The 26,808-nt window shown below is 38.9% G+C and overlaps 3 protein-coding genes and 1 long non-coding RNA gene across 12 annotated transcripts; 3 read left to right on the plus strand and 1 right to left on the minus strand.

Moving 5' to 3' along the window:
• The first annotated feature begins 468 nt into the window (after positions 1–468).
• On the plus strand, positions 469–9,003 carry LOC114140601 (growth/differentiation factor 8-like). Its single transcript, XM_028010692.1, has 4 exons — positions 469–562; positions 5,985–6,316; positions 7,142–7,512; positions 8,469–9,003. Exons 2-4 carry the CDS (start codon positions 5,986–5,988, stop codon positions 8,847–8,849), a joined length of 1,083 nt encoding a protein of 360 aa, XP_027866493.1. The 5' UTR covers positions 469–562; position 5,985; the 3' UTR covers positions 8,850–9,003.
• On the minus strand, positions 921–20,525 carry LOC114140682 (uncharacterized). Its single transcript, XR_003594636.1, has 3 exons — positions 20,094–20,525; positions 5,725–5,733; positions 921–1,756 (listed from the first exon to the last, which is right to left on the minus strand). It is a non-coding gene; the product is annotated as an uncharacterized LOC114140682 (long non-coding RNA).
• LOC114140638 (negative elongation factor E-like) lies at positions 2,069–4,417 on the plus strand. Its single transcript, XM_028010757.1, has 4 exons — positions 2,069–2,339; positions 2,715–2,770; positions 2,853–3,315; positions 4,109–4,417. Exons 1-3 carry the CDS (start codon positions 2,233–2,235, stop codon positions 3,299–3,301), a joined length of 612 nt encoding a protein of 203 aa, XP_027866558.1. The 5' UTR covers positions 2,069–2,232; the 3' UTR covers positions 3,302–3,315; positions 4,109–4,417.
• stat1a (signal transducer and activator of transcription 1a) lies at positions 12,948–23,719 on the plus strand. Of its 9 annotated transcripts, none has more exons than XM_028010582.1 (26): positions 12,948–13,092; positions 13,941–14,068; positions 14,558–14,702; positions 14,779–14,874; positions 15,652–15,738; positions 15,825–15,900; positions 16,192–16,283; positions 16,373–16,524; positions 17,380–17,538; positions 17,610–17,702; positions 17,816–17,875; positions 17,950–17,970; positions 18,302–18,392; positions 18,732–18,773; positions 19,405–19,503; positions 19,575–19,673; positions 19,751–19,886; positions 20,532–20,587; positions 20,670–20,764; positions 20,836–20,975; positions 21,147–21,335; positions 21,413–21,488; positions 21,904–22,000; positions 22,596–22,622; positions 23,155–23,217; positions 23,689–23,719. In XM_028010582.1, the coding sequence occupies exons 2-25, from the start codon at positions 13,941–13,943 to the stop codon at positions 23,182–23,184; spliced, it is 2,286 nt and encodes a 761-aa protein (XP_027866383.1). In that variant the 5' UTR covers positions 12,948–13,092; the 3' UTR covers positions 23,185–23,217; positions 23,689–23,719. The 9 variants fall into 9 exon arrangements, with proteins under 9 accessions (XP_027866383.1, XP_027866382.1, XP_027866384.1 ...); XM_028010581.1 differs by lacking the exon at positions 23,689–23,719 and adding an exon at positions 23,324–23,342 and having other exon boundaries at positions 23,155–23,223; XM_028010583.1 differs by lacking the exon at positions 23,689–23,719 and adding an exon at positions 23,271–23,285 and having other exon boundaries at positions 23,155–23,223.
• Positions 23,720–26,808: the final 3,089 nt, after the last annotated feature.

The raw sequence follows: 26,808 nt of genomic DNA on the forward strand, positions 1-26,808 counted from the left end.
TTTTTTTAAAAAACAGACGCCACTCGCATCCGGTTTCACTCAGTCATCAAACCAGCGGTCTGGTATTCCTAAACTCTGGAACCCGGATTGAAAATAATCTTTTCTAATCGCCTAAGAAGCCGAGTTCTCTTGGACTCCCAGCCTAAATAGCTCCAAACTCTTGCGGCTCTGCCTGAAATTGTTTCCGTTATCGAGGCCTAGTAATATGACGCCATGTACTTGACCTGCTGAGAAGACGCTACTGAGGGCGAGTAGGCCGCGAAAGCGCCATGTTTGAAATAGCTGCGTTGGTTATTTGGTAAGTTATTTTTCGGAAACTTTATTCAAAGTTGTTTGTTTTGTACCTGGTGAAGTTATTGAAGCTATTTTTTGTGTTTAAACAGAGCAGCAGAGGAGGAGCGACCGAGCGACCAATGGCGTTTCAGAGGCGGTTTGTTTGTTTGAGGAGGAAGAAAATGGTGTCTGGAACTAGCAGCTGATCGATAGTGGATATCTTGGGTGATCGACAATGAAGCTGAGGACCGCTTCAAGCTGCCCGGGGGATCCACCCGACCCATCAAAGGTAAGTTGAGTCAAGGTTCTGTTCGACCAGCCATGTCTTCTGGGGTTTGATGCTATGCTAACGCTGTTTGATGCTAACGCTGTTTGATGCTAACGCTGTTGAAGGCCTAAGCGTTTGGCCGAAGAGTTGCTGGTTTGGTTTGATTCTCTGCTGAGAGCCAATGAGCTGAGAAGGATTCTGTGTTGCAAATCATTTTGTCTTTAGGGGTTTTAGTTCTGTGGTTTTCATGGTTGAAAATCAGTTGTGATATGAAAGAAAATGGCTGCTAAGGATTTGGCAAATACATTTTAGAGACTGCAGGAAGGGACTCAGCTTAGTAAATTACTATAATAAAACTTCATAGCATAGCTATATATTAGTGATAATTGAATGTGGCTATGTTGACATAGTATAGCTGCATTAAGATAATTATCTTTTGGATGTATATTGTATGTTTTTGGGTGAAAATAGTGTCTTTTATTTACTTTTGAAAATACACATCTTTTTATTTGTTTGTATCTACTTCATATTTAGTTTTAAATTGAATCTACATATTTCAAAGACAGGTCCATACTTTAATAAGTCAATAGTTGAAACAAATTTAATTTACGTTCAACAATTTAAATTTAATTGCGAAAAACGGTTTTGCACGCGGCCTCTTGAAATTGAATCTTGTTTTCATTTCTTTTGCAGGACAACTTCACATCGATCCTCAGTAGGAGGATGCAGTGTTGGGTTTGTTTGGAAGTTTTCCTGTTAAAAAGAAGTTCTTCATTTTGGAAATTCTTCCTGTTAACCCTCTTATGACCAAAATTGTAACTGGGCCGCCTGGTATTCTTTTTTTATTTTTATGGCTGTAAAATGTGCATTGTGGTTGTTCTTTTTTCCAGAACAACCTCAGCTTTCAGTATCTGATAGTTATTTAACATTTCTATTAAAAATTGGGACAAACAGTTTAAAGAGGGAGAAAAACAAATCTGAATTGAAATTTAAAGGTTTATTACTGAACAAGAATTTTGAGATGACTGGGCAAACAATTGAAAAAGAACAATTTCAACTGAACTATATTACATAAATGCAGAGAAAACTGAAGCCTGGCCTCCAATTAATAAGTTTTTATTCCTGTTTTTATTAAATTATTTCAGGCGTTTTCATTTTTTGTGCTAGACTCTAAAGCAGTTCCTCTCCAGCTGGCAGCAGAGTAAGTGTTAAACACTTCAGGTTGAGAGGGTGCTGGTACCCATCTCCAGGGGTCAAAGGGCAAGATGCAGGTTACACACTGGACAGGTCACCAATCCCTCACTTGGCTGATTTTTTTGCACAATTCATCTTTTGGCTAAAAAAAAGTGGTGGTGGTCTTTTTACATATATATATATATATATATATATATATATATATATATATATATATATATGGTGTATATGAATATGGTGTAATTTCCTGGTTTTCTGTCAGTGAGCTGATTGGTTCATATATTCCATGGTGTCTTCACCATGGAATATATGACCTTCTTACATAGCTTTTCTAATCTCCCACTGATACACGTTGCATGCATTTTATTAAGAAAGTTTTTTGGTTTAGCGGCAGATAATTATAAAGCAACACGTTTAGTCTGATTGCTCATGAAACTTTTTTTTTTTTTTTAAATTGATGTTTCACATGAAACACCTTTCCCCTTCCACAGCCAGTAATGAGTCACCGGGACAAAAATCCAGTCTTGCCAGAAAGTGCGCGCTACTTTTGGGCGCACCGCCTCTTCAGTGACAGAAGGCAGGACCGTCGGCTGCTGTTCACATCGTAAGTAGTTTCCTATTTTCTCATTACCGGACAGTTTCTCATTGTGTTTTTAGATAAACATGTTGGATTAATGAATTTAGCTCATTCTGCACCAGCAGAGTTGAAGCCAGGAATGTTGCTTTTTTTCTTAGATTGAAAAATTCATAACTTTATCTCAACATGGAAGCAAAGTTTTCAGTTAAGCTTGAATATATGAAGCAAAGACATGTTTGATTGTTAAGCTGGAACATTTAAGTATTAAATTTTGATTCTTTGTCTAAGATGTCATGTTGGTGCTGCACACTAAAATCTGAAGCCTGTAATTATCCCTGGTTCTTGTTGAACTGGTTTTGCTGTAACATCAGAGGCCAACGCCTTGATTTCTTTTATTTACAAGCTCGTTGTCAACGGATCATCTGTAGCAGAGACAGACATGTTCAGCGGCACCTCTGGTAAATAAAACTCATCTGTGTACTTTTTTAGGATATATTTCTTAAAAAATTAGATATTGACTTTCTACGGATGCATTCTCAGATCAGCACCCTTCAGGCTATGACCTGGGCCCCAAACCGGGGGACAAGCCCTTGCAAGGAGGCGATGGGGGTCATGGACAAGATGGCTGCCGTGGGGGAGACAACAAAGATCATGGGGTCAAGGGAAAGGGCATGTCCGACATAGATCTGGATCTTGCTCTTGACCAGGACAAAGATCGTGACCGACATGACCGGGGATGTGACCAAGATTGTGACCGCAACCAAGACAGACATGATGACCGCGACCGGAACCGACACGATGACCGGGACCGTGGTCGTGACCGGGACCATGACAAGGACAGACACAGTCCTGGGAGATGCAGCGGTGAAAGGAAGCGAAGCGGCAGCCGCGAAAGGAAGCGAAGCGGCAGCGGCGACCGCAAGCACGGTCATGGCCACGGCCATGGACACGGTCGTGGTCGTGGCCGTGGACGTGGTGGACACTGTTAGAGGAGTAAAAACAGGTGATTAGGTTTTGTAGTGTTTTGTTTTTTTTCAGTCAGCTTTGCTGACTTAACTAAACTTTGAGCTGTATTTTAGTCACTTTCTGTTTCCCTGACCTTTCTTCCTCAGAGCCAGGACCTTTTACTTTTTATTAATTCAATACATTGATATTCACACTTAATTGTTTTTTTTACATACAAAAGTCCCAAGCAGGAACCTTTGTATTTGTGTTTCTGGTACGCTCCTAAATCTAACGTGCAAACGACAACCACTGTCAACAGCAATGAGCAACTAATCTGGTTCTGGTGGCTAATTTTTGCTTCAAAACCTGATCTGATGGGGCTGGATGAGACTGTTATTGTGCTACAAGGAGTTGGCCTATCAGCGAAGCTTTTCAAGTTTAAAATAGCATCTCAGTGCTAAATATGTTGCTAACTCTAATGTCCACAAGCCACATTTCTAAAAACGCTGCACAAATGGTCAGGGCTTCCTGAAACACTGGGAATCTGATGGTTCAATAAACTGAATAAAAGAGGGAAAACGATAAATATGTCTCTTTATTCAATAATTTAACAGCAAACAGGGGTTTGAATTAAAATTTTTTGTAAACATGGATTCCAATTACTTAATCTGAATTGAGTTCCTCCTCTTTTAAAGTGTTTGTGTTTGAACTTTATGAGCCAATCAGGATGTGACATTCAAACATCGATACGCATCATGATGGGAACAGAAACTAGTTCTGTTCATCCTGTCATGGAAACAACACAAATAGGAGGAATGGAAAACTAACCTTTATTTTAATTTGTCTTACAGGCTGATCGCGCTCCGACCAAAGAAGAAATCAGGAAATATTAAATCTGTCAGTATGTTTTACATTTAACTTGTTGTAACTGATTATTCAGGTATTTTGTATTCCAGCAGCCTTTATGAAATGTAAAGAAAATGCTTCCTGCTTTCTGGTTTTATGAAATAAACTGAAACGTCTTTGTTTATATCCAGATATAAAGTTTTTGTTGTTAACATGGTGCCGGTAATTAAACTTGAATTAATAGCAGATGTTAATCAGACACTTCAGGATTTTAAAAATAAAACAGGTTTTATCCAGCCTCTTCAATTATTGAACAGCCTCCTGTCATGTTTGAATGAAACGTCTGAGAAAAATGTTTTTAACCAGAATAAATGCAAAATTTAATATAATGTGTAAATATTTGGGGCATGTTTACATGGTTCTTTCATGTCAGGACAGATTTCTATGTGGCAGATTTATTTTACTCTAAAAGCAAAGAATTTGATGTTTTGCTCAACTTTAATTTATGCATTTCTACTACACTTCCCAGGATGCAATGGGTAGAGCACAAAACAAGGCTCAAGATACCAACCCCATTAAAACAAAGAAGACATTTTGGAAGTTTCAGACAATAAAATAAAAATAAAAGATTTATAAAGGGAGTCCAGCTGTGCTAATGTTTGAAGAAACGTTAACCTGCAGTGACTAGTTGAACCAGCAGGTGGCACAGGAGAGCTGAATGTGACTCCAAAAAGATTCCTGCTCCTGGATTATTCCAATAAATTAAAGTATCTCATGAGGAAACATTACTTTTATATCCTGCCTCACCAGTACACTAATCATCTGTGCAGAATCTGATATGAAATAGTTCTTAAGCTACAAAAACCCACATTCACAAAGCAAAATTTTCCACTAAAAATGTATGAACAAATTTTGGACTTAAGACAATAAAATGTTGGCAGATGTTTGAAACTGTATAAAATGAGTTAAAGTTCATATTTTCTTGGTTCACTTTTTAGGTCAAGGCTGAAATAAAAATGTAGGTAAGTGGTTGGGCTGCTCTGTTTATACTTATGATTTAATCTAAATGTGTTCAGACTTTAGTTCTGATCATGTTAAATAATCAGAAGGGAAAATCGCATGAAAGAAAAATATAATTTCTTTCTGTATTTTAGAAAACGTTTCTGTTCTGCAGATGCTTGCAGTGTTTCCTGGTTTTCAGCTAATTTGTGTGTCAGAGTGATGGTAACTAGTTACATTTACTTGAGTTTTGAAAAAATGAACTTTTTAGGAGTATTTTTTTTTTACTTGAATAATTTTATTATGGAGTATTTCTACTCCTACATGAGTAAAATTTCTGGATTTTCTACCCACTGAATGAAAATCAAACATGTTTTAATCAAAAATTCACCAGACGCACACCTGCAGTTTTTGTAAAAGCTTCCTTTTTTTCTTATTGAAAGAAGATATGGAAATATTTCTTCTGCCTGATTTTCTTATATGAATTATTATCATTTTTATCCTTAAAATACCAAACTTTCCACTTTATATTTTAGTCCATGCGATGATGTAATTTTTAAATATTAAATGATTGATCATTTGATCAGTTACTCAGTACTTGACTAGACATTTTACCAAACACCTTTTTACTCTGAGTATTTTCTTGAAGGCGTTTTTTAATTTTTGCTTGATTAAAAATATATTATAGTAGTGCTACTCTTACTCTGCCGACTTCTGCAAATCTGCTCTATATTTTAAAATCCCATCACTGAATATTTTAAAACTCCTTCTGCCTCTTTAAAAATCACTTCCACAAAAGAGGGAAAAAAAGTCCTTTGCAGCCAATCATAAAGTCCTGAGTCCAGCCTCAATCCAGAGTCACTCTCTCCTTCCTCTCTGCAGGATGCTCCTCTTCCTCTCCCTCGCCGCCGCCGTCCTGTCTGCGGGCCGCGCCATGGAGATGAACCAGACCTCCAAGCTGCTGGCGGAGAGTTTGGAGCAGTGCTCAGCCTGCGACTTCCGTGAGCACAGCAAGCAGCTGCGGCTCCAGAGCATCCGCTCGCAGATCCTCAGCATCCTGCGGCTGGAGCAGGCGCCCAACATCAGCCGGGACATGATCCGCCAGCTCATCCCCAAGGCGCCGCCTCTGACGCAGCTGCTGGACCAGTACGACCCGCGGGTGGAGGACGAGGAGCACGCTACGACCGAGACCATCATCACCATGGCAACGAAGCGTAAGTGGGGAAAAAACGAAGTCTGTGCGTTAATCCCGCGCGTAAAGATGGTTTAAGAGCAGAAACGGTGAAAACTTTGATAAGAGATGGGCAGAGTAGCAATACAACATATTTTTACTCAAGTAAAAGTAAAAAAAATACTAGAGTAAGATAAAAAAAAGTATTTAGTAAAACATCTACTCATGTATTGAGTAACTGATCAAATGATCAATTATTTCATACTTAAACATTACCTCAGCAGGCGAACCAAATATAAATTAAGTGGAAATTATGGTATTTTTGGGGACAAAAATGACAAAAATGTGCATAAATAACAACATTAGGCAAAACAAATTGTTTCCAAATAATTTTTGTTCAATATTAAACAAATGAAACTTTAATAAAAACCACAGGTGTGTCTGGTGAGTTTAAAAAATGTTTGCTTTTCATTCAAAAAGTAGAAAATCCCAAAGTTTTACTCCAGTAAGAGTAGAAATACTTCATAATAAAATTACTCAAGTAAAAGTAAAAAGTACTGCGCAGTCAAAATACTCCTAAAAGTAATTTTTTTATAAAAAAGTTACTGAAAAAATGTTAGTAGTTGCTGCCCAACACTGAGGTTTTATTTCTTATACTGAAAGAAATTGATTTGGAACAAAACAACATTTTGTCTGATTTGATCATTTATATGATTATTTTTATTTGGTTTTAAAACACCAATATTTCCACTTACATTATTTTGATCCATCTGATGATGTAATTGTGTTACTTTTAGTTGCCTTTTTTAACCAAGTACTTTCTGCTCTTACTAGAGTACAGTTTTTGTTTCCTCTGTCTCTCTTCCAGCCAATCCCGTCCCTGCAGAGCAGCTTTCCTCCTGCTGCCTCTTCAGCCTCAGTCCCAAGATCCAGCCTAAGAACATCCTGAGCGCCCAGCTGTGGGTTCACCTGCGGCCGTCCCTCGCCGTCACCACCGTCTTCCTGCAGGTGTCACGCCTCCGGCCGGCCAGGGAGGAAAACGGCACGCGGGTCCGGGTCCGCTCCCTGAAGGTGGACACAGAGGCCGGAGCCGGCTCCTGGCAGAGCGTCGACATCAAGTCCCTGCTGCAGGCTTGGCTGCGGCAGCCGGAGAGCAGCTACGGCCTGGAGATCAACGCCTTCAGCAACAGGGGAGAAGACCTGGCCGTCACATCAGCAGAGCCTGGAGAGGAGGGACTGGTGAGATTAACTGCTTTCATTACGTTCATTAAGGAAACAATCAACTAGTTTAGTAATCCATGAATTATTAACTGGAGGAAACAGACTCAAATAGAATCCATTTGTTGAGAAACAACTTCCTAATAATTAAGCCAAAACTGTATAAACACTTTGAATTTAAACAGTTTTTAGTTTCATAAAATCTTACCAAGTATTTTTGGTTTAGTTTTTAGTGCAAATATCTTAATACACTTGAAATAATTCAAAATAACTTACCAGTAACTTTTCAGGAAGAAACAGAAGCTTGTTTTAAAATAATATTGATCCTTAACATTAATGAAAAAGCAAGAGCTAGACTAGCAGATTATTTCACTTTCCTAATTTTGCTAAACAAAAATAGGTTAATCCAAAAAATAGTTAACAGATCATTGGCTGAATAAACTTATTAATGTGATTTTTATTTGTGTCTATTATTTATTTGAAACTCAGTAATTGTTAAATTGAGTTTTTTCTACGTTAATGAAATATTGACAAAGTTTTGTTCACATTTGTAAGGGAAACTCAACTTTAGGAAATTATTTGAGATCCACAAGTTGATTTTTATGTTGTTGTTTTTTTAATTTTGGATCTCAGAAAGGTCCAGGTTTTTTCTTTAACATTTAGATCTGAAATTAATCTCAACATTTCTAAGGTTCTTTCATGTAAATTTTAAACTTTTGAAGCTCAGAAATTTCCATGTTTTTTCCAGAAAACATCAGAGATTTTTCTTTAGTAAATTTTAAACTTTTGGAGCTCAGAAATTTCATAGTTCTTACATTAGTGAAATATTGACAGTTTTGCTCACATTTGTAAAGGAAACTCAGCTTCTGTCCTTCCAAAGTCTGACATCCAGCTTTCTGAATTCTTTAATGTCTTTTACAAATGTCCAAAACGTTGTAATTTCCTGCTTGGACTCTGAATGTTTGTCTTCCTTCCAGCAACCGTTCATCGAAGTGAAGATTCTGGACAGCTCCAAGCGTTCCCGGCGAGACTCCGGACTGGACTGCGACGAGGAATCCTCAGAGACCCGCTGCTGCCGCTACCCGCTCACCGTCGACTTCGAGGAGTTTGGCTGGGACTGGATCATCGCTCCCAAACGTTACCGCGCCAACTACTGCTCAGGGGAGTGCGAGTTCCTCCACCTGCAGCAGTATCCGCACGCACACCTGGTGAACAAAGCCAACCCGCGGGGCTCCGCCGGGCCCTGCTGCACACCCACCAAGATGTCGCCCATCAACATGCTTTACTTCAACCGCAAGGAGCAAATCATCTACGGGAAGATCCCGTCCATGGTGGTGGACAACTGTGGCTGTTTGTGAAGACGAAGGTTCATTTACCTGTTTATGAACGAAGCGTCTGAAGGAATGGCCGTCATCCTGAAGACCGCCAGAAACCGTTCTCCAAACAAAACACTGTAGCTTCAATAAAATAACATTTAAAGCAGATCAAATATTTACAACTTCTAGTTAGGGTCATTATAGGTAGAAAAAAAGAAGTCAATTTCTGCCAAAAACTCAGAAATGTTCATATTAATCTCTTTTTAATCTCTGAGCTCCAAAACTAAAACATTTGCAAGAAAAACAGAGAATTGTTTAGATCAATCTCAGGGGAAAAACGATATTGCTGAGATCCAAACGTTTTTTCTAGAAACAACCTGGAAATGTCTGAGCTCCAAAAGTAAAAGTAAAATTATGAGAAAGTAACTCTTAATGAATTTCAAATAAATTTGATTTTTAAATGAATCTCAGAGATTTACCGTTTTCAAATTTTGAAAATTTTCAGTTTCAAAAGTAAGAAATTACATATTTTTGGATCTCAGAAATGTTCATGTTTTTACTGGAACATTTCTGAAATTAATCCCAAATTTATTTCTTTTTTCTTGTAATTTTTTTCTCTTTTAGAGCTCAGAATTTTTCAAGTTTTTTTCTGAGGTATTTGTGAGATTAATCCCAAGTTTTAATTTTTTCCCCCCCAAATGTTCAAATTTTGGACATCAGTAATTTTCAGGGTTTTTTGACCATTTATTAACCTAAACTTTTCTGAGTTTGTCCTTGTAAATTTTAAACTTTTTTAGCTCAGAAATCTCTATGGTTTCTTTTCAGAAAATTTCTGAGATTAACTTAATTTTTTTTCTTGCAAATATTTGACATTTTGAGTTCAGAAATTTGTTGGCAGAATTTATGTTTTATATCTACAGTGGCCCTGATATGCCGTCATAAATATGACTATAAACAGAGTGGAAATACATTCAAACACTTTGAGCTATTAAATATTTTGACCATTTTGAGACCAAACTAAGAGACTTTTAGGAGCCAAACTGAATATTTTTAAAGCACCGAGACGTTGGAGAAGAATGTAAATTCTCACTGACAAGTTGTGAATGTACCAGGCCAAATCACTTTATAAACTGTAGTTCTGGTTTGGACCAGTCGGGTCCAACAATGATTTATTGTTTTGTTCTGAAGTCGGAACATGGATCTGGGGAGAAAACCTGCAGGAATCACCAGCTTCCACTGAGAAGTTTGGATCCAACAATCTGCTAGATTAATCTCAGAAAATTCCAGAAAAACCTTGGAAGTTTTTGAGTTTCAAAAAAAACTAAAACTCACAACTTTTATGTGTAATTTTCTAAAAGTGGAAAGTTTTTAACTTTTCAAGCTTACATTTTTTCAAGAGAAAGCAAGGAAATTCCTCAGATTAATAAATATTTTGGCAGAAATGTTCTTTTAATTTTTTCCCATATACAATTACTTACAAAATAAACAGATTTGCAGATTTATAATTAGCAGATTCTCGAAGAACTCTCTAAAAACATCTATAGCTAAGTATTTTAATAGTACAGACACCAAATAAACCTGAATATGCATTAATACATGCAGTGAAAACTGTCTTGTGCTGCTGCAGAAGCTAATATTTTTATTACCTCCACTTTTAAGGTTTCATCCAATCAGCGCAAAGTAAAGTAAATGAAGCTCCTGGATTGGCTGGTTTACAAACACCAACCAATAGCATTGAATTTAGGTATTTTACCTCCCTAAATTGTATTTTTATATTTTGCAGATTTTCTGCAAATATTTGTAATTTTTGTGAGTAAGATTTTTAAATACTGAGCATTAAATATGAGGGGAAACAGTTTATCTTTGATCATTAAATATGACTGTAGATTTTGCCAGTATTGTTTCCACAGAGAAGCATTAATAGTTCAGCATGTTGAGGAGGAAAAGAGTTTCTTTTTATTCAAATAGATGATTTTATTCCAACGTTTGTGCTGCTCACTACATAGAAATATGAGAAACTGAGTTTGTCTCATGTGTTGCACCTTATTGTGAGTTGATCACATCTGAGTTTGCACTTGTAATAAACTGCAGGATTTTTTTATTCCAAATTCCTGTTAAATTTATATATATGTCTCCTCAATATTTTCACCACAAATCCAGGAGTTTTAGTTTTGTGTGAGTGAAGAAGTTTGGACCTGGAATAGATTTGGTGTCTGAAACGAGGCTTCCTGCTGCTGCCTGTCCTGATTTGAGCCTTGACCAGCGCACACCCTGCAGGACGTCCTGCTTATTTTGAAAACATGAACCGAATGACACGCCACCTTTTGTCTGTTTGCTCATTTCTCGCTGAGATTTGTTCAGAAGATCATCAAAGGTGAATGAAATATATAATCTTCTTATATTTACACACAAAACTACAAATCATTAAAGTATTTGGCCTAAACGTGGAAATTCTCATTTATTTTAACGCTGTTAATCATTTTTGTGAAGTGATCTAAATGTAGCACAGCAGCATCTAGTGGTGCATCAGGAAAACTGCAGCCCAGCTTGAAGTTTTTGTCTGGTAGAAATGTGAAATGTTGATGTTTGAGTCGATCTGAAACATTTAATCCGTATTTTCCCCGGGCCCAAACATGGATCAGTGTCGGACCGGAAACTGGGATCCCAGTTGGAGGCGCCATCCCAGTTTAATTCCCAGAGCAGATGTGCTGACTGTTGTTGTCTTCATGGGGGTTTCTGACCCAAAAAGACTTTGTTCTGCTGAAACTCACTCAGATTAAACTGGTTTGATTCTAAACATCACATCCTGTCCTTTTATAAGTTTTAAAAATCTTATTTCTTTTAAGATTTTAAAATAATTTGAGTTGTACGTTTCTCTTAAATCTGCACTTTATCTCTTTTCCATCAAACTTTGCATTTAAAACCAGTTTCTGGAGATAAATTGATTGATAAATAATAAAATGACCTTTAATAACCATGTTGATTCCCATCCTGTCTTCTTGTCACTAAAATGTTTCTTTTTTGTGTCACAACTTACTTAATTTAAGAAGTAAATTTAACCAAAGGAGTCTGAATGGATTTCCTGTTTAAAACATCCGCTGACTTGATATTTGCTAAGTCCTGTTTTATATATTTGCACAAATTTTTTGTCTGTTTCATTTGATTTTAAAGGAAGCAAAACCACTTTTTTTTTTTTAAATCTAAGAAACAATCTTTGATTATTTTGTAAAGTGTCATTGTTTTTCTATCACTAATCATGTTTTTGTGTTTTCTTATTGATTTTTGCATATTTTCCAAATAAAAATCAGAACATTTTGGTGTGAATTTGCTTATAAAGTCGATATTTAGAATCAATTTTCTTTGCAGCACCACTTGCAAATATTTTCGGGTATGTTTCTGTTAGTTTTACATAATTCAATACTAATATTTCCATCCATTCTTTGCAAAAATGCTTCAATCTCAGTCAATGTTCAGGTCTTACCCTGATTTACATCTGGACTTTGATTAGGCCACTCTAACACACATGCTTTGGCTTAAACCACTCACTGTATTTCTGACTGAATGTTTAGAAAAAGTGAACTGAAATTACTTATAAATGTTATAAAACATTTATAACTAACGTTTTTCCATATAGACTTGTGATTTAAGTGTTATATTTGGGAAATAATTTATTTTAACAAAAGTCACTACATTTTTTATTTAGAATTCGAGCATTAGTGTTTTGGTTTGTCTTTAGTTTTGGACAAACTCCAGTTTATTCTACATAATGTGTATTTTCTCCTTAAGTTTCAGTTTCGGATGATTGACGCAGTTGTACCTTCTTTCTCTGAAAACACGTGATTTCTCCAAGCTGTTCTCTGAATCGTCTTTCCTCCCCCTAAAATACGAATTGTTTTTCATCTGACGCTTGAAAATGTATTTCAAATGCAATCTGATTCACCTAAAATACATAAAAGTATAGGATTAATTGTAAATGTGAACTAAAATACACAAAATGAAGCTCGAGCGTAAAAAGTAGGTGTTAAGATATTGTTATTGTGCATGTACGTGATGATTGACGGAACAGCCACTTTTTCTTCTTCCGATTGGCTAAGACCAGGAAGTAGGCGGGAGCCTGTAGTTGGTTCTCCGTTATGATTGGCTGAGAACTGTTAGCTAGGTTTCATTAATGGAAAGGGGACGTAAAGTTGACAGGAGGATCCGCTAGCGTCCTTGTAACAGAACAAGCTTTCAGGAAATAAAACCTGTTTTCACGGCGAGATAATAACCTTCCACAGACTAAAAAGTAAGTTTATTTTAATGTCTGAATAACCATGGAAGCGTTTTATGATGCACGTGTTTTTATTAGCATAACAAAACACTCGGCTAAGCTAGTTGCTAAAGTTTGTAGTTCTAGACAAGTTTGAGAAAATAACAATTGTCGGGTTTTATGGTCTGTATGGATACATGTTGGCAGTAGAAGTGCTTTGCTATGTTGTCGGTGTTATTAATGTTTAATATGCTAATAAGTTGCATCACCGCCCACCTGAACAGCTGCTGCTAGCTAACAGGTACAACAATTGTTTGTTGTTGTTTTTAAACAACCTGAACTGAAAAACTAAACCAAAATTCTTAAAGGATTATTGTACAGTGCTTTTATTTATTGTTTAAAATACATCCGGGTATTTGAGAAAGCGTTTGTAAGCAGACAAAAAGGCTGTTTTATTGAATTATTCAGTGTTTTTTGGCCTCTAGGCCACCGATCGCAGTGTAACAGCATCTTCCACAGCTGCTTACAACGGGTTCCTCTTAGCTTTCAGTTTCTGATGAAATCCTCCTAAGGAGGAGCTTTCTGGTTTCCTAATACTTTCTCCCTCTAGGGCCAAATATAATCAGGTCTGGTGATATTTTAACAGCATCAAAAGCTTTTAATGAGAAGAACTGCTGATAAAATGCTCGTTATTATTCTGGCAGTCTGATTCCAATACTAAAATATACATCAGAAATATCTATTTGTTCACTATACCTACAATTTAAGCCCCTAAAATGGGTTAATTGTGGACATGATAACATTTTAGAGCAGAAGTAGTTTCCAGTTTTTCCTCTAATTAAGTTGAAGTGAGTCCTGATGCAGCTGCTGCTTGTGGCCAGCAGATGGCGCAGTGGTGCCAGCTGCAGATGCTGGACAGTAAGTACCTGGAGCAGGTGGACCAGCTGTACGATGACTCCTTCCCCATGGACATCCGGCAGTACCTGAGCAGGTGGATCGAGAGCATCGACTGGTAAGAAACTGATTCTGCTTCAGTCCAAGTTTATTCACAAACAGCAGCGACACTTTATGAAAATATCGCGTAAAATACTCCTAAAAGTACATTTTCTCTTAAACATTACTACCCAACTCTTATAATTAGACATTATTGTGTTTTAAGTTCATTTTAATGTTTTTATCTCCAAGGTTTGTTGCTGGAAAATTTGTAAACTTACCTTGAAGTGTTTGAATTTTCCTGTGAGAAACGAGAACAAACCCTGAAACTTTATTGATCCCAAAGTGAAACTGAATGTTTTTGCAACAAATTTTAAAGGAAATACAGTTTTCCAAATGTTAATCAGCTGCTCCAGGTTGTAAAACACCATGTTGCTATGACAACAAATGAGCAAAGGATGAAAAATGCACCAAAACAGGAAGGAGCGGTAGTTTGAAAAAGAGCTGCTCCGATGTTCTTCCCGTCCAAAGCGAAGCCGCCATGTTGTTTCTTCCTGTTCGTCGTCAGGGATACGGTGGCGGTGCAGGACTCGCTGGCCACCATCCGCTTCCACGACCTGCTGGCGCAGCTGGACGACCAGCACAGCCGCTTCGCTCTGGAGAGCAACTTCCTGCAGCAGCACAACTTCCGCAAGATCAAGAGGAACCTGCAGGTCGGAGACGCCGCCGCCGCCCAGCGGTCAGAGGTTAACGCGCTCTAACCGGCATCCATCGTCTGTCTGTCTGCAGGATCGCTTCCAGGAGGACCCCGTTACCATGGCGATGATCATCTCCAGGAACTTGAAGGAGGAGCAGAAGATCGTGGCCTGTGCAAAGGAAGCCGAGGTAAAACCCTGAGAATTTATCGTTTTTTCCATTTTAACCAAATTTATTAAAAAAGTTCATTAATCATGTTGTGAATAATATAAAATAGTCCTGCAGCTAAGAATTATTAGCTAAAAATTCATTTATGCATTTTTCTAAATAAGAAAAACATTTTATTGCCCAAAAATTATTCATCTACAGTTAAATAAAGAGTTAAAAAAGCTTTTTCTGCTTCATTTGACATTAGTACCGATGTGGGAACTATTTTTATCTATTAACATATTAATAACTTTATAACAAAAGTTGCTTTAGAATTTAACAGAATTTTAACCAGGATAAGCAAAAACTACGACATTTCAGGACTTTTCTAAAATACAAAATGTTTATATTTTATGTACAATTTTGCCTTAATTTCTGCTTTGAGTGTTTTTTTTCAGCAAATATCAAATTTTAGAGTTTATAATCCAATTAACATTTAATCAACTACTAAATTGACAGTTATTTAAATAATTGATTGATCTGATTAATCGTTTCATTTCAAAAACTCCTAAATAATCTAAATCTCCTTCCACTGATTTAAATGTTTATGAGTTAGCAGGTGTGGCTAGCTGCTGCTAGCTTCTTCTTCTTCTTCTTCTTCTTCTTCTTCTGTTTTTCTGACTAAACAGACAGACAATTATTCTCCCGTTTCATAAACTGGCTTCCTGTGAACACGTTCCCAGTTCTTTCTGTATTTTTTGCGTGTTTTTCACGTGGTAAAAACCTCAGACCCTCACTAGCCTGATGCCGTTTCTGCAGCAGGAAGGAGAAGGAACCGTGTCGGCCATGGTGGTGGAGAAGCAGAAGCTGGACAACAAAGTGAAGGAACTGAAAGACAAAGTTCAGGTTTGATAAAGTCCGATTACAGCTGCTCGTTCATCCTGTCAGGTTTGTGTTTAAACCTCGCTGAAGGTCCAGTTTTTCTCCTCCAGTTCCTGGATCAGATGCTGAAGAACCTGGAGGACCTGCAGGACGAGTACGACTTCAAGATGAACACGCTGAAGAACCGTAAGCAGGACGGGCTCTGGTCCAGCTTCATGATAATCCAACCAGATTTCTGTTGTTTGTGGATAAATAGAATATCTAAAAGTTCCACTATTAAATGTTCAACATAATTTAAAGATTATTGATCTTCAGTCTGTGAAATCAACAGTATTATTTATCGCTGTAACTTCATTTTGTTTCACGTTTTCCCAGCAGGTCAAAGTTTGCGTACATTTACTCAAACTGTGTCGCCACGTTTATGTTCCTCCATGTGTAACATTCGTTGTGTGGCTGATGTGAGCTTCCCTCCTGCAGAGAACGAGCTGAACGGCATGTCGGCGAAGGAGCTGGAGAAGGAGAAGTTCAACACGGCCAGGATGTGCATCGAGCTGAAGCAGAAACGCCACGTAAGAGACGCCGCCTCGCTCTGCTCTCTGCTCTCCTTGCTCTGCGCTGTTTCCTGTCCCGCTGTCTCACGGTGTGTTTTGTGTGGCAGGACGTGGTGTCCTTCCTGAGCGAGCTGCTGAACCTCACCCAGAGTTTGATCCAAGACCTGATCAACGAGGAGCTGCCGGAGTGGAAGCAGCGGCAGCAGATCGCCTGCATCGGCGGCCCGCCCAACGCCTGCGTGGACCAGCTGCAGAACTGGTGAGGCGGCTGAGTTTAAATATCATTTACAGGCTTTGCTTTTATATATAATCTGATTTACAATTATTTACTGCTCTGAAAGTGTCTTCTTAAAATCTTATTTCTGATTTTTATTTATTTATTTTAATTATTTTTATAGCAAATCTGATTTCTTCCTGTTACTTTTTTCATGCCAGATCTTATTTCAAATTTTGTTGTGTATTTATTTGTTTATTAATTTAGTTTTTTTTAATATCAAATGTGATTTCCAATTATTGGTTTTATTGTTTTCTGAATATCTTTTCTTATCAGACCTTATCTCAGATTTTTTAAATAATATTTTTATAAAGTTGTTTGTTTTTTTATTTTATTTTATATGAAATCTCATTTTCATTCATTAATTTTATTATACCAGACCTTATTTTCATTTTTTAAAATAATTTTTCATGTATTTATTTATTTATTTTTAAAGGTGAATCTGATTTCCAATGACTACTTCTTTTATACCAGATTAGATTTCAGTTTGGTTTTTTTTGCTTTCAGAAATCAGAAATTACAGGAAATATCTTTAAAAAGTTTCTTTTATTTTAATCATTCCTTCTGTTATTTGTCTGATGGAGGATAACTATGGAAGTTTTTTTTAATTACGAGAATCTTGATGCAATTTTATCAGAAAAACATCTTGAACTTAATTAGTTTTAATCAGAAAAGGTATATTTATTTGTTTACGTTTGGAATTGTCAACATTTTCTACAAATTAATCTCAGAATTTTTCCATTATAATCCATCATTAGTTGAAGTAATTTTTTACTTCAGTAGCTGTAAAAGCGTTTTCTCGGTCTGTTTCTGTCTGAACGAGCGTTTCTCCTGCTGCAGGTTCACCGCCGTCGCCGAGTCGCTGCAGCAGGTCCGGCAGCACCTGAACAAGATGCTGGAGCTGGAGCAGAAGTTCACCTACGAAAACGACCCGATCTCCCAGAAGAAGAGCCACCTGGAGAACCGCGCTCTGGACCTGCTGAAGAACCTGCTGTCCAGGTACGACCGCGACCCGTCCTCTGGAGCCGCAGCTGCTGCCGGGCCAACATGGCGTCTGCTTGTGTTTGCAGCTCTCTGGTGGTAGAGCGGCAGCCCTGCATGCCCACACACCCACAGAGACCGCTGGTGCTGAAAACAGGCGTCCAGTTCACCGTCAAGCTCCGGTAAGAACCAAACTCCTCTGAATGTGACCCGAAAACTCAGCAGGACGTCACTTCTTCTTCTACTGCAGCTTGAATGTTTTTACTGGAAGCTTTAACTTCCTGTCTGTGTTCAGGTTCCTGGTGAAGCTTCATGAGTTCAACTACCAGCTCAAAGTCAAAGCCGTGTTCGATAAGTAAGCTCAGCTCATGTGGACCAGTTCAAACCGCTTCTGTCTGCGGCAATAACTCTGCTGTTTGTTTCCCACAGGGACGTCACAGAGAAGAAAGGGTACGTCTGAAACTTTCCCCGTTACCTAGGAAACAGCTGCATCCTGCTGGGTTAGCTTTAACATCTGAGAAAACACAAAAACCTGATTAAATATGGAGGAACTTCACTTTAATGCAACCAGGTTGTTTCTGCTAAAAGCTTCTCTAACATGTTTTTTAAATTGTGCAGAAAAATTGATGAGTTTAAAGGTTGAGAAGAAGTTTTGAAATAATTTTTCATGATATTATATCAGCGCTGCTGCATTTTTATAGATCGAAAAAGTCAATAAATGCTTCCAGAGGTCAAAGGTCAACATCTCCAACGTCAAATGAAACATGTCGTCTGTTTCCAGGTTCCGTAAGTTCAACATCCTGGGCACGAACACCAAGGTGATGAACATGGAGGAGTCCAACGGCAGCCTGGCGGCCGAGTTCAGGCATCTGGTGAGGAACAGAAACACAACGTCTGATTTATAACCGTGGTTTAGATTTAATACCAATAAAAATTACGTTTTTTATTATTTCTATCAACAACACAACACAAATGAGACTGAAGGTGGAAATTATAAAGCTTATGTAACCTAAATACAATCAAGAAGGTAAAGAAACAATAAAATGTAAGTGAAGCTGCAGAAACGTGTCGCCCCCCAGTGGTCATGTTGGATATTACACTGAGTGAGAAAACTGATTAAAGTTTGATTTTTATCAAATAAAACTTTAAAATATCATATTTGTTGTGAAAAATGTTTTTAACCTGAAAAGTTTAATTTTTAATTTGTGCAGCAACTGAAGGAGCAGAAACTGGCCGGAAACAGAACCAACGAGGTGAGAGAGTTCATCTGTTAAATCAATAAATCAATGAAATAATCATCAATAATTAGTAATTAATTTTAAAAACAGTTTACTGAAAGAACAGCAAACTCAGAGCCGTTATTAAGACAAAATTGTACAGAAATCTAAACATTTTTCATTAAAAATAAAAAATATTGAAATAATTTTTAGCAGAAGATGAAATGATTGGTATTGGATTTTAAACAATAAAATGTTTTATTATTTAAAAAAGGTTTTAAGGTATTTGTTTGATCTTTTAGTATATTTCTAATATTTTCTAAAAACGACTAAAATGAAAAATGTGCTGAATGTTTTTTTTAAATGTTTCTTCTTTTGGAAGAATAATCAATAGAATAATCAATAACTAATCAATAGTTAGTTGCTGCTCTCTAAGTGTTTTTTTTCTCACAATAAATCTGGACTCAAAGTGTTGTTACCGTAGCAACCCTAATAAAAACTGCCTCAGAAGAAGCTTCAGATTAGATTAGACTGTTGAACTGAGATGATTCAGTCGGGTTTGGTTTAAACTCACATGTGAGCCTGCAGAACCTCCTGACTCCACCGGGTCAGTGGGTTCTGGTCCGGCTCGGTTTCTCTCTGACCCGTTTCCTGCGGCGTCCCTCAGGGTCCGCTGATCGTCACTGAGGAGCTTCACTCGCTCAGCTTCGAGTCGGAGCTGCACCTGAACCAGTCCGGTTCTCCAGGACTCCACATCAAGGTGGAGGTGAGCGGAACCCGGAGCCGGGCTCCAGAACCGGGTCGGCCCAGTAGAACTGAACCCTGCGTGTGTTTCAGGCCATGGCTATGCCCCTCGTCGTCATCTCCAACGTCTGCCAGCTGCCCAGCGGCTGGGCCTCCATCCTCTGGTACAACATGCTGACCACAGAACCCAAAGTGAGGCCCGCTCTTCCTCATCCTCCTCCTCTTCCTCGGTGCCGACCCAACACTTAACGACCCGCTCTGTCCAACAGAACCTCAAGTTCTTCCTGTCGCCGCCGTCCGCCAAGTGGTCCCAGCTGTCCGAGGTGCTGAGCTGGCAGTTCTCCTCCGTCACCAAGAGAGGCCTGAACCAGGAGCAGCTCAACATGCTGGCCGACAAGCTGCTGGGTCAGAACCAGAACCAGAACCAGAACCAACACACTGGACAGGCACACTGCCAAAACACAACGTCTGTCTTCCTCTCAAAATATCTTATTACACTTAAAATAAGATTAAACTAATTTACTGGTAAATAATTTCTTAATAAGTAAAAAGTTTCAGTTTTTCATTAATGTTAAGAAATTATTGACTTAAAACAATCTGCTACATGTTGACGAAAAGTTATTTTAAGTGTAATAAGATATTTTCTCTAGAAACCAGAAGAATTTATTTGGTTTTGTGTTTTTGCTGTTTTTCTTTTTGTTTCATCTTTATTTTATTTTATTTTTATTTTTAATCCTGTTTAATCTCAGCTCTGTTCTGCTTATGCCTCAGTTTGATTCTCATTTCTAATTTTTTTCTCACTAGTTTGTGATTTTATCTTGGGGTTATTCTCACTTTCTTTCTTAATTTAATTTCTCTTTTATCTCATTTTTTTCTAGTTTTCTTCTGAATCTACTTGATATTTTTGTGTTCAGATTTAATTTCTTTCTGGTTTTACTCTGGATTCTCTCCAGATTTCTAGACGTTAATCTCCAAACCATGTGAAGTAGAAAAGTCTGATTCTCACCAGATTATCAGGTTTTGATGTAACATGATTGTTTTTGTTGGCAGGAGCAAAAGCTCAGAGGAATCCAGACGGGACGATCCCCTGGACCAAGTTCTGCAAGGTGAGCCTCAGGGGTCGTCGTCGGGGTCGCGGTCGGGGTCGTCGTCGGGCGGATCTGGTTCATGTGTTTGTCGTCTCTGCAGCAAAGCGCCAATGAGAAATCGTTCCCCTTCTGGCTGTGGATCGAAGGAATCCTGGACCTGATCAAGAGACACCTGCTGTCGCTGTGGAACGACGGGTAAGCGCCGCCGCCGGTCTGGCCGCTGCTGCTGCGGCGTTTCCATGGTTACAGTCTCGTCCTGTGTGCAGCTGCATCATGGGCTTCATCAGCAAGGAGAGAGAGAAGGCGCTGCTGAGCGACAAATGTCCCGGGACGTTCCTGCTGAGGTTCAGCGAGAGCAGCAAGGAGGGTGCCATCACCTTCACCTGGATCGAGCACGACGTCCACGGTAACGCAGGCCAGGCTTTTATTGTGAAAGGACTCTGCTGGGCTCCCATTGGAGCAGAAGCTGCAGCTGTGACTCTTCCAGATTAGTTGTGATTGCATTTATCATGCTTGTTTTCCTTTCTTTAGTCGTTTCTTTCTGCCAGATGATTGAAGCGTGTTTCTGTTTCTCCAGATAAGCCCGTCTATCACTCGGTGGAGCCGTACACCAAGAAGGAGCTGTCGGCCGTGTCGCTGCCCGACATCATCCGCACCTACAAGGTGATGGCCGTGGAGAACATCCCGGAGAACCCGCTGCGCTTCCTCTACCCCGACATCCACAAGGACAAGGCCTTCGGGAAATACTACCCCAAACCCTCAGAGAGTGAGAGCCGCGCGCCGATTCGTCCCGCCGCTTCTACAGACCCGATCGGACTTGTTAACGTTCTGGTTCTGTTGCAGCTCAAGAGCCGATGGACACGGACGTCCAGGAGATCCGCGGCTACATGAAGACGGAGCTCATCTCCGTGTCTGAAGTGTAAGATCAGAAACACAGCGCATGTTTTAGCAGAAAGAGACATGAACATTTTAATCAGACGTTTTTACATATTTTAACAACTGAATGTCTCAAAAGATTAAGTTCACAAAACCATTTATTTTTATTTTGTAGCATTTTACTTTAACTTACTTTACAAACAGAAACTTCGCTGCCTTGCTGCATGTTTCCTATTTCGTTGTCCTTTTTTCTTTCTTTCATGTACAGTTGCTCATTGTCACATTTCAAAAATAAATTTGCATAATTTAGAAGGAAAAAAAATAATATTTTTATTTTAAAAAATTTATTTGTGATGCAGAAGCAAATCTTTTCCTTTTTGACAGTTTGTGGTTTTATAAAATGATGTTTTGAGTCTGAAACGTGATTGAAATGGACTAACGGCCTTGTTGTGGGTCAGACCCCCGTCCAGACTGCAGGACAACATGATGCCCATGTCGCCTGACGACTACAAGGTGCTGGAGCGATACGTCAGTCCCAGAGACATCGACGCTGTGGTCAGTCCTTCATTCACCTCCACATGTCTCATTTAAATCTGTCCACACCCCAAAACCCACATTCGGCCAGAATCTGACCTCCTCACTGCCAAACATGGATTTAATAGACCAACATCTGATTGTTTCTGTTCAACGATGCTCCAGAGGCGCCTCCTGCTGGCAGAAGTTGTGTAGCGCGCCCAACATTCACATCCATATAAATATAGAAGCTTTAAATTAATCTTTTATAATAATTTTATTTAAAAAGAAACATTAGAGGTGCTTATAGAAACTATAGAGGAGATAAACTGACAGAATTAACCTTTAAAACTGGCCATCCAATAAACTACTGCTGGTTCTTCAACATTTTCAGTGTTTTTGTTTTTAATTACAGTTAAGACTGTTAGCATAAATAGCTAACAGGAGCTAACACTCCTGTTAGCTATTTATGCTAACAGTCGTGACATGCATTAGATGTATTTATTTTTGTAGTATTTATTTTAGCGCAAATCAGCTGATTCTACAAATCATGTGGTGACAGTGACTGTTGCTATAGCGACGCCCTCTGACCTTGTCCCCCTGTCCTGCTCTGAATCTGTCCGTCTCCTGTCTCTAGATGGACCTGCAGGACTTTGTCCCTCAGGTAAAGTGCTGCTGCATGTTGGTGTGTAGCTCCTGTAGTTCTGCATGGCCGACCCAAACTCTTTCACCTCCGTCCTCTTCTCGGCAACGGAACCACAGATTGAGCAACTTTTGGTTTGGACGTTGATACCCGTCAATAAATCTACCGGATTGGTTAGCAGCTGACCAATCAGAGAACAGTAAATGTCCCTAAAATGGAGGACCTGAACCGCTTTACCTCCACAAATGTTTAAATCAGTTTATTGGTGAAATTTGCTGCGATTTGGTGGAAAATAATTGGAAATAATTATGAAACGTTGAGATGGGAACAGGAACCAAAGGTTGCACTAAAGTTAGAGTAGAATCACTTCAACAATTTTTACTTTTAGTCAAATAAAAGTAAAAATTATTATGTTCCTGAAATGAAGCTGAACTTGCAGCTCTGGCGCCCCCTGGTGGCTCAGAGGGTTTAGTTTGGGACTTTGAACACGAACGGTTCTGAACTGAACTGGTTCTGTTTCAGATCAATTAATTAGTTCTTGTTTTCTCCACAGATGAGTTCAGAGTTTCAGGATGAGAACTGAAGACAATCTGCTGCCGTTTCTCCGTCCCTCCTGGTCCTGGTTCTGATCCTGGTCCTTCATCCCTCCTGGTCCTGGTCCTGGTTCTGATCCTGGTTCTGGTCCTGGTCCTGGTCTTTCATCCCTCCTGGTCCTGGTTCTGATCCTGGTTCTGGTTCTGGTCCTTCATCCCTCCTGGTCCTGGTTCTGATCCTGGTTCTGGTCCTGGTCCTTCATCCCTCCTGGTCCTGGTCCTGGTTCTGGTTCTGATCTTGGTTCTGGTCCTGGTCCTTCATCCCTCCTGGTCCTGGTCCTGGTTCTGATCCTAGTTCTGGTCCTGGTCCTGGTCTTTCATCCCTCCTGGTCCTGGTTCTGATCCTGGTTCTGGTCCTGGTCCTTCATCCCTCCTGGTCCTGGTTCTGATCCTGGTCCTGGTCCTGGTTCTGATCCTGGTTCTGGTCCTGGTCTTTCATCCCTCCTGGTCCTGGTTCTGATCCTGGTTCTGGTCCTGGTCCTTCATCCCTCCTGGTCCTGGTCCTGGTTCTGGTTCTGATCCTGGTTCTGGTCCTGGTCCTTCATCCCTCCTGGTCCTGGTCCTGGTTCTGGTTCTGATCTTGGTCCTGGTCCTGGTCCTGGTTCTGATCCTAGTTCTGGTCCTGGTCCTGGTCTTTCATCCCTCCTGGTCCTGGTTCTGATCCTGGTTCTGGTCCTGGTCCTTCATCCCTCCTGGTCCTGGTTCTGATCCTGGTTCTGGTCCTGGTCCTTCATCCCTCCTGGTCCTGGTACTGGTTCTGGTCCTTTGTTTAGTCCAGTCGTCTGCAACCTTTACAATCTAGAGACATTTTATTTTATTTTATTTTCCAGTTTAATAAAACGGGTCCAGAGCCACAAAACCACATTTTAAATATTTACTTCATTTAATCTGTTTTAACTGTTAAAGACAAAATATTTTATTTTGACTTTTTCTACATTTTATTATATGTTTATATTTGAATTTAGTTTTTATTTCAATATCAAGAAAAATAAATGTCAATAAAATGAAGATTAATCAATTATTAAAATAATAATCAGCTAATTTGGTAATCGATTAATCAATAACTTCAGTTTTCACTCAAAAAGTTAATTTGCTGGAAAAAAAACATTCAGATGTAATTAAACCAAAACTGAACAAAAAAATCTATAATTTTACATTTAAGATGAAATAAAATCCTGTTTGTAAATATTTTTACTCAGAACTCATTAAGCTGCAGTTTTAGCTTCACCAGGTTCAAATTATGTAAAAAATAAAAATCTCTTATTAATCACCAATTATTAATTGATTAATTGATCAAATAATCAATAGGTCAGTTCTCCACTCTATTGATAATACCTAGAAATGATCAAGTGATCAATAAAGGAATTCTGTCATTAAATGTTTATTTTCTTATTTAAAAAAGAAACTGAATTATTTGTTTATTTGCATCTTTTATTTCTAATATTGTACAAAAAGGTTTAAATGAAAAATATTGAAAATGTGATTTTTATTTGTATCAGATTTAGTTATTTAAACACTTTTAATGTCATTTTATTGTGAAAATTAAAAACTAAATGTCACTAAAAACAGAAAATGGTTCAAATCTTCTTTGTTTCTTGTTTAAAGTTGAGTTTGTGATGTTTAGTCCTAACGAGCTGCAGGCTGCAGAGCTCTGCTTTAACTAGTCTAACTAACCTTCATCACTGCTGAAGACTCTGGAAACTCTCCTGTTTGGAGAAAATGCGACTCTGCTCGGCTCGTCGGGCTTTAACTGTTCTCTCTGAGGTCGAGGCCCAGAGAAAGTCTTTGTGTGTAAAGATGAAGAAATAAAGCTTCAGCGTGTGAGAAGCCGAGTCCTGCTGGCGGATTTAGCGGCCAACAGACGAAGGTCCGCCGGAGCTGAACGAGAGTCGCTGAAGAGAATCTGGAAAGTGTTTGGTCTGAAGATGAAGATGAAGAGAATGTGAAGCAGTGAAGCTCCAAGCAGCCAGCAGTCCTCTGATCAAATCATCAGCACTTTTCCTCGCCTCATTTCTTCCCTCGGCTGGTTTTTCACCAAAATTTTACAAAGTGTCAAAATGTGGTGATTTTTTTATGACAAATTTACGCGGAAATCATAACTTTTTGTATTGAGCAGTAGCTCAGAGGAATAAGAAGTGGACTGGGAGTCCACAGGTTGCAGGTTCGAGTCCTGAACTCGACCAATTTTACTTTAATTTTTCCTTTATTTGAGTCAAAACACAACAAGATCCCTGCAGGACTCGAACCAACAACCTTTAGATAAGCAGCCTGTATTCCTGCTCTCTCCGCCACTCGCTCATCTACACTAAAATACTTTTTTTTAAAAACTTGTCTTCTGTTTTCTGAGGATTTCGGTGAAAAAGGGGCGTTGCCAGCGACGACTGAAGGCGTGGCTTCAGAATCGCCTCTAATCCAGGAAAAAAGGTCAGAGTTCAGGTCCAGAAGCCACAGGTCCAAGCTGAGCTGATGAATCAACATGTTCAGAACAACAACGGAGGAGATCTGGAACAATTTACTCCACATTTCACTTCATCTGCAGAAACACTTTTTCTTCTTCACTCGGAAACTTGGGACTTTTTATTCGTCCTCACATGTTGGGAACTTTTAAGGTCATTGAAACTAGAAGGAAAATATTGATTTTCCATCCAGTGTTCAGTTTGAAATCTGTAAAAACACAAAATGTTTCCAGGATTTTAGTCCAGTTTCTGTTGCAAATGAAGGAGAAAAGTTCAACTTTTATTTCTCTGCAAATTCATGAAATACAAAAATAAAAATTTACTTTTGAAATTTAGTTTCACCTGGTTGGAAATAGAGGAAAATAAAATAAAATAAGGTTTATTTAAAACACAACCAACCCTAATTACATTTTTAATTTTTATATTAAAAAAACATTTGAAAATATAAAAAATAAAATAAAAAGTCTGGAAAGTCAGAAGCGTTTAGAAGCAGTTGTCTTAATTCCTGAATGAAATTATGACTAATTAAATAAGAGGAATGCAGATTGTTTTTCATATTTAGTTTTTATTTGGGTGTGAATAAATATCTGCTGGTGGCGCAGCGGCATAAAAACACATGAAGAAGAACCAGAACAAACACGTTACATTCAGAAAGAAACTAAACGTCACATGATCCAAAGAGCTGCAGCTCGGACCGCGCCGCCGCTTTGTGCTTCCTCCGCCACCATCGACCCGACTACCGGCCGGTTCTGACCCGACTACCGGCCGGTTCTGACCAGACTACCGGCCGGTTCTGACCTGATTCTGGAATGATCCTCCTTTTTTTAAAGTTTGGATTTGGGAGAAAAAACAACTAAAACATGATTGTTTCAAACTTTCAGCACAAAAACAGAACCGGACTCTTCAGGTATGAGTCAGAAACAATCTGCATCGGAAAGACACACACACACACCTACACACACACACACCTACACACACACACACAGAGATACACACACACCTCAAACGTGGCATCAGCAGGGAGAATATTCAGGTTTCAGCCAAATCTTGGACCAGAACTTCACCCAGCAGGTCTTACTGGTTCTGGTGAAGGTCGTTACCGTCGGTAACCCTTCCTGCCACCTGAATATTGGTCCCTTCTGACTGCGGCCCGGTCAG

The sequence above is a fragment of the Xiphophorus couchianus genome, chromosome 24 (assembly GCF_001444195.1).
Source record: "Xiphophorus couchianus chromosome 24, X_couchianus-1.0, whole genome shotgun sequence".
NCBI classification, from domain to species: domain Eukaryota; kingdom Metazoa; phylum Chordata; class Actinopteri; order Cyprinodontiformes; family Poeciliidae; genus Xiphophorus; species Xiphophorus couchianus.

What these genes read in the sequence shown, in the direction of transcription:
- stat1a (XM_028010582.1), top strand. Translation starts at nt 13,941, where the DNA reads ATGGCGCAGTGGTGCCAGCTGCAGATGCTGGACAGTAAGTACCTGGAG. An exon ending in GTCAAAGCCGTGTTCGATAA is followed by an intron (nt 17,876 to 17,949) that starts GTAAGCTCAGCT and finishes TGTTTCCCACAG; the next exon opens with GGACGTCACAGAGAAGAAAG. An exon ending in CTGTCGCTGTGGAACGACGG is followed by an intron (nt 20,765 to 20,835) that starts GTAAGCGCCGCC and finishes TCCTGTGTGCAG; the next exon opens with CTGCATCATGGGCTTCATCA.
- LOC114140638 (XM_028010757.1), top strand. Translation starts at nt 2,233, where the DNA reads ATGAGTCACCGGGACAAAAATCCAGTCTTGCCAGAAAGTGCGCGCTAC. An exon ending in CGTCGGCTGCTGTTCACATC is followed by an intron (nt 2,340 to 2,714) that starts GTAAGTAGTTTC and finishes TTTTATTTACAA; the next exon opens with GCTCGTTGTCAACGGATCAT. An exon ending in CATGTTCAGCGGCACCTCTG is followed by an intron (nt 2,771 to 2,852) that starts GTAAATAAAACT and finishes ATGCATTCTCAG; the next exon opens with ATCAGCACCCTTCAGGCTAT.
- LOC114140601 (XM_028010692.1), top strand. Translation starts at nt 5,986, where the DNA reads ATGCTCCTCTTCCTCTCCCTCGCCGCCGCCGTCCTGTCTGCGGGCCGC. An exon ending in CATCACCATGGCAACGAAGC is followed by an intron (nt 6,317 to 7,141) that starts GTAAGTGGGGAA and finishes TCTCTCTTCCAG; the next exon opens with CCAATCCCGTCCCTGCAGAG. An exon ending in AGCCTGGAGAGGAGGGACTG is followed by an intron (nt 7,513 to 8,468) that starts GTGAGATTAACT and finishes TCTTCCTTCCAG; the next exon opens with CAACCGTTCATCGAAGTGAA.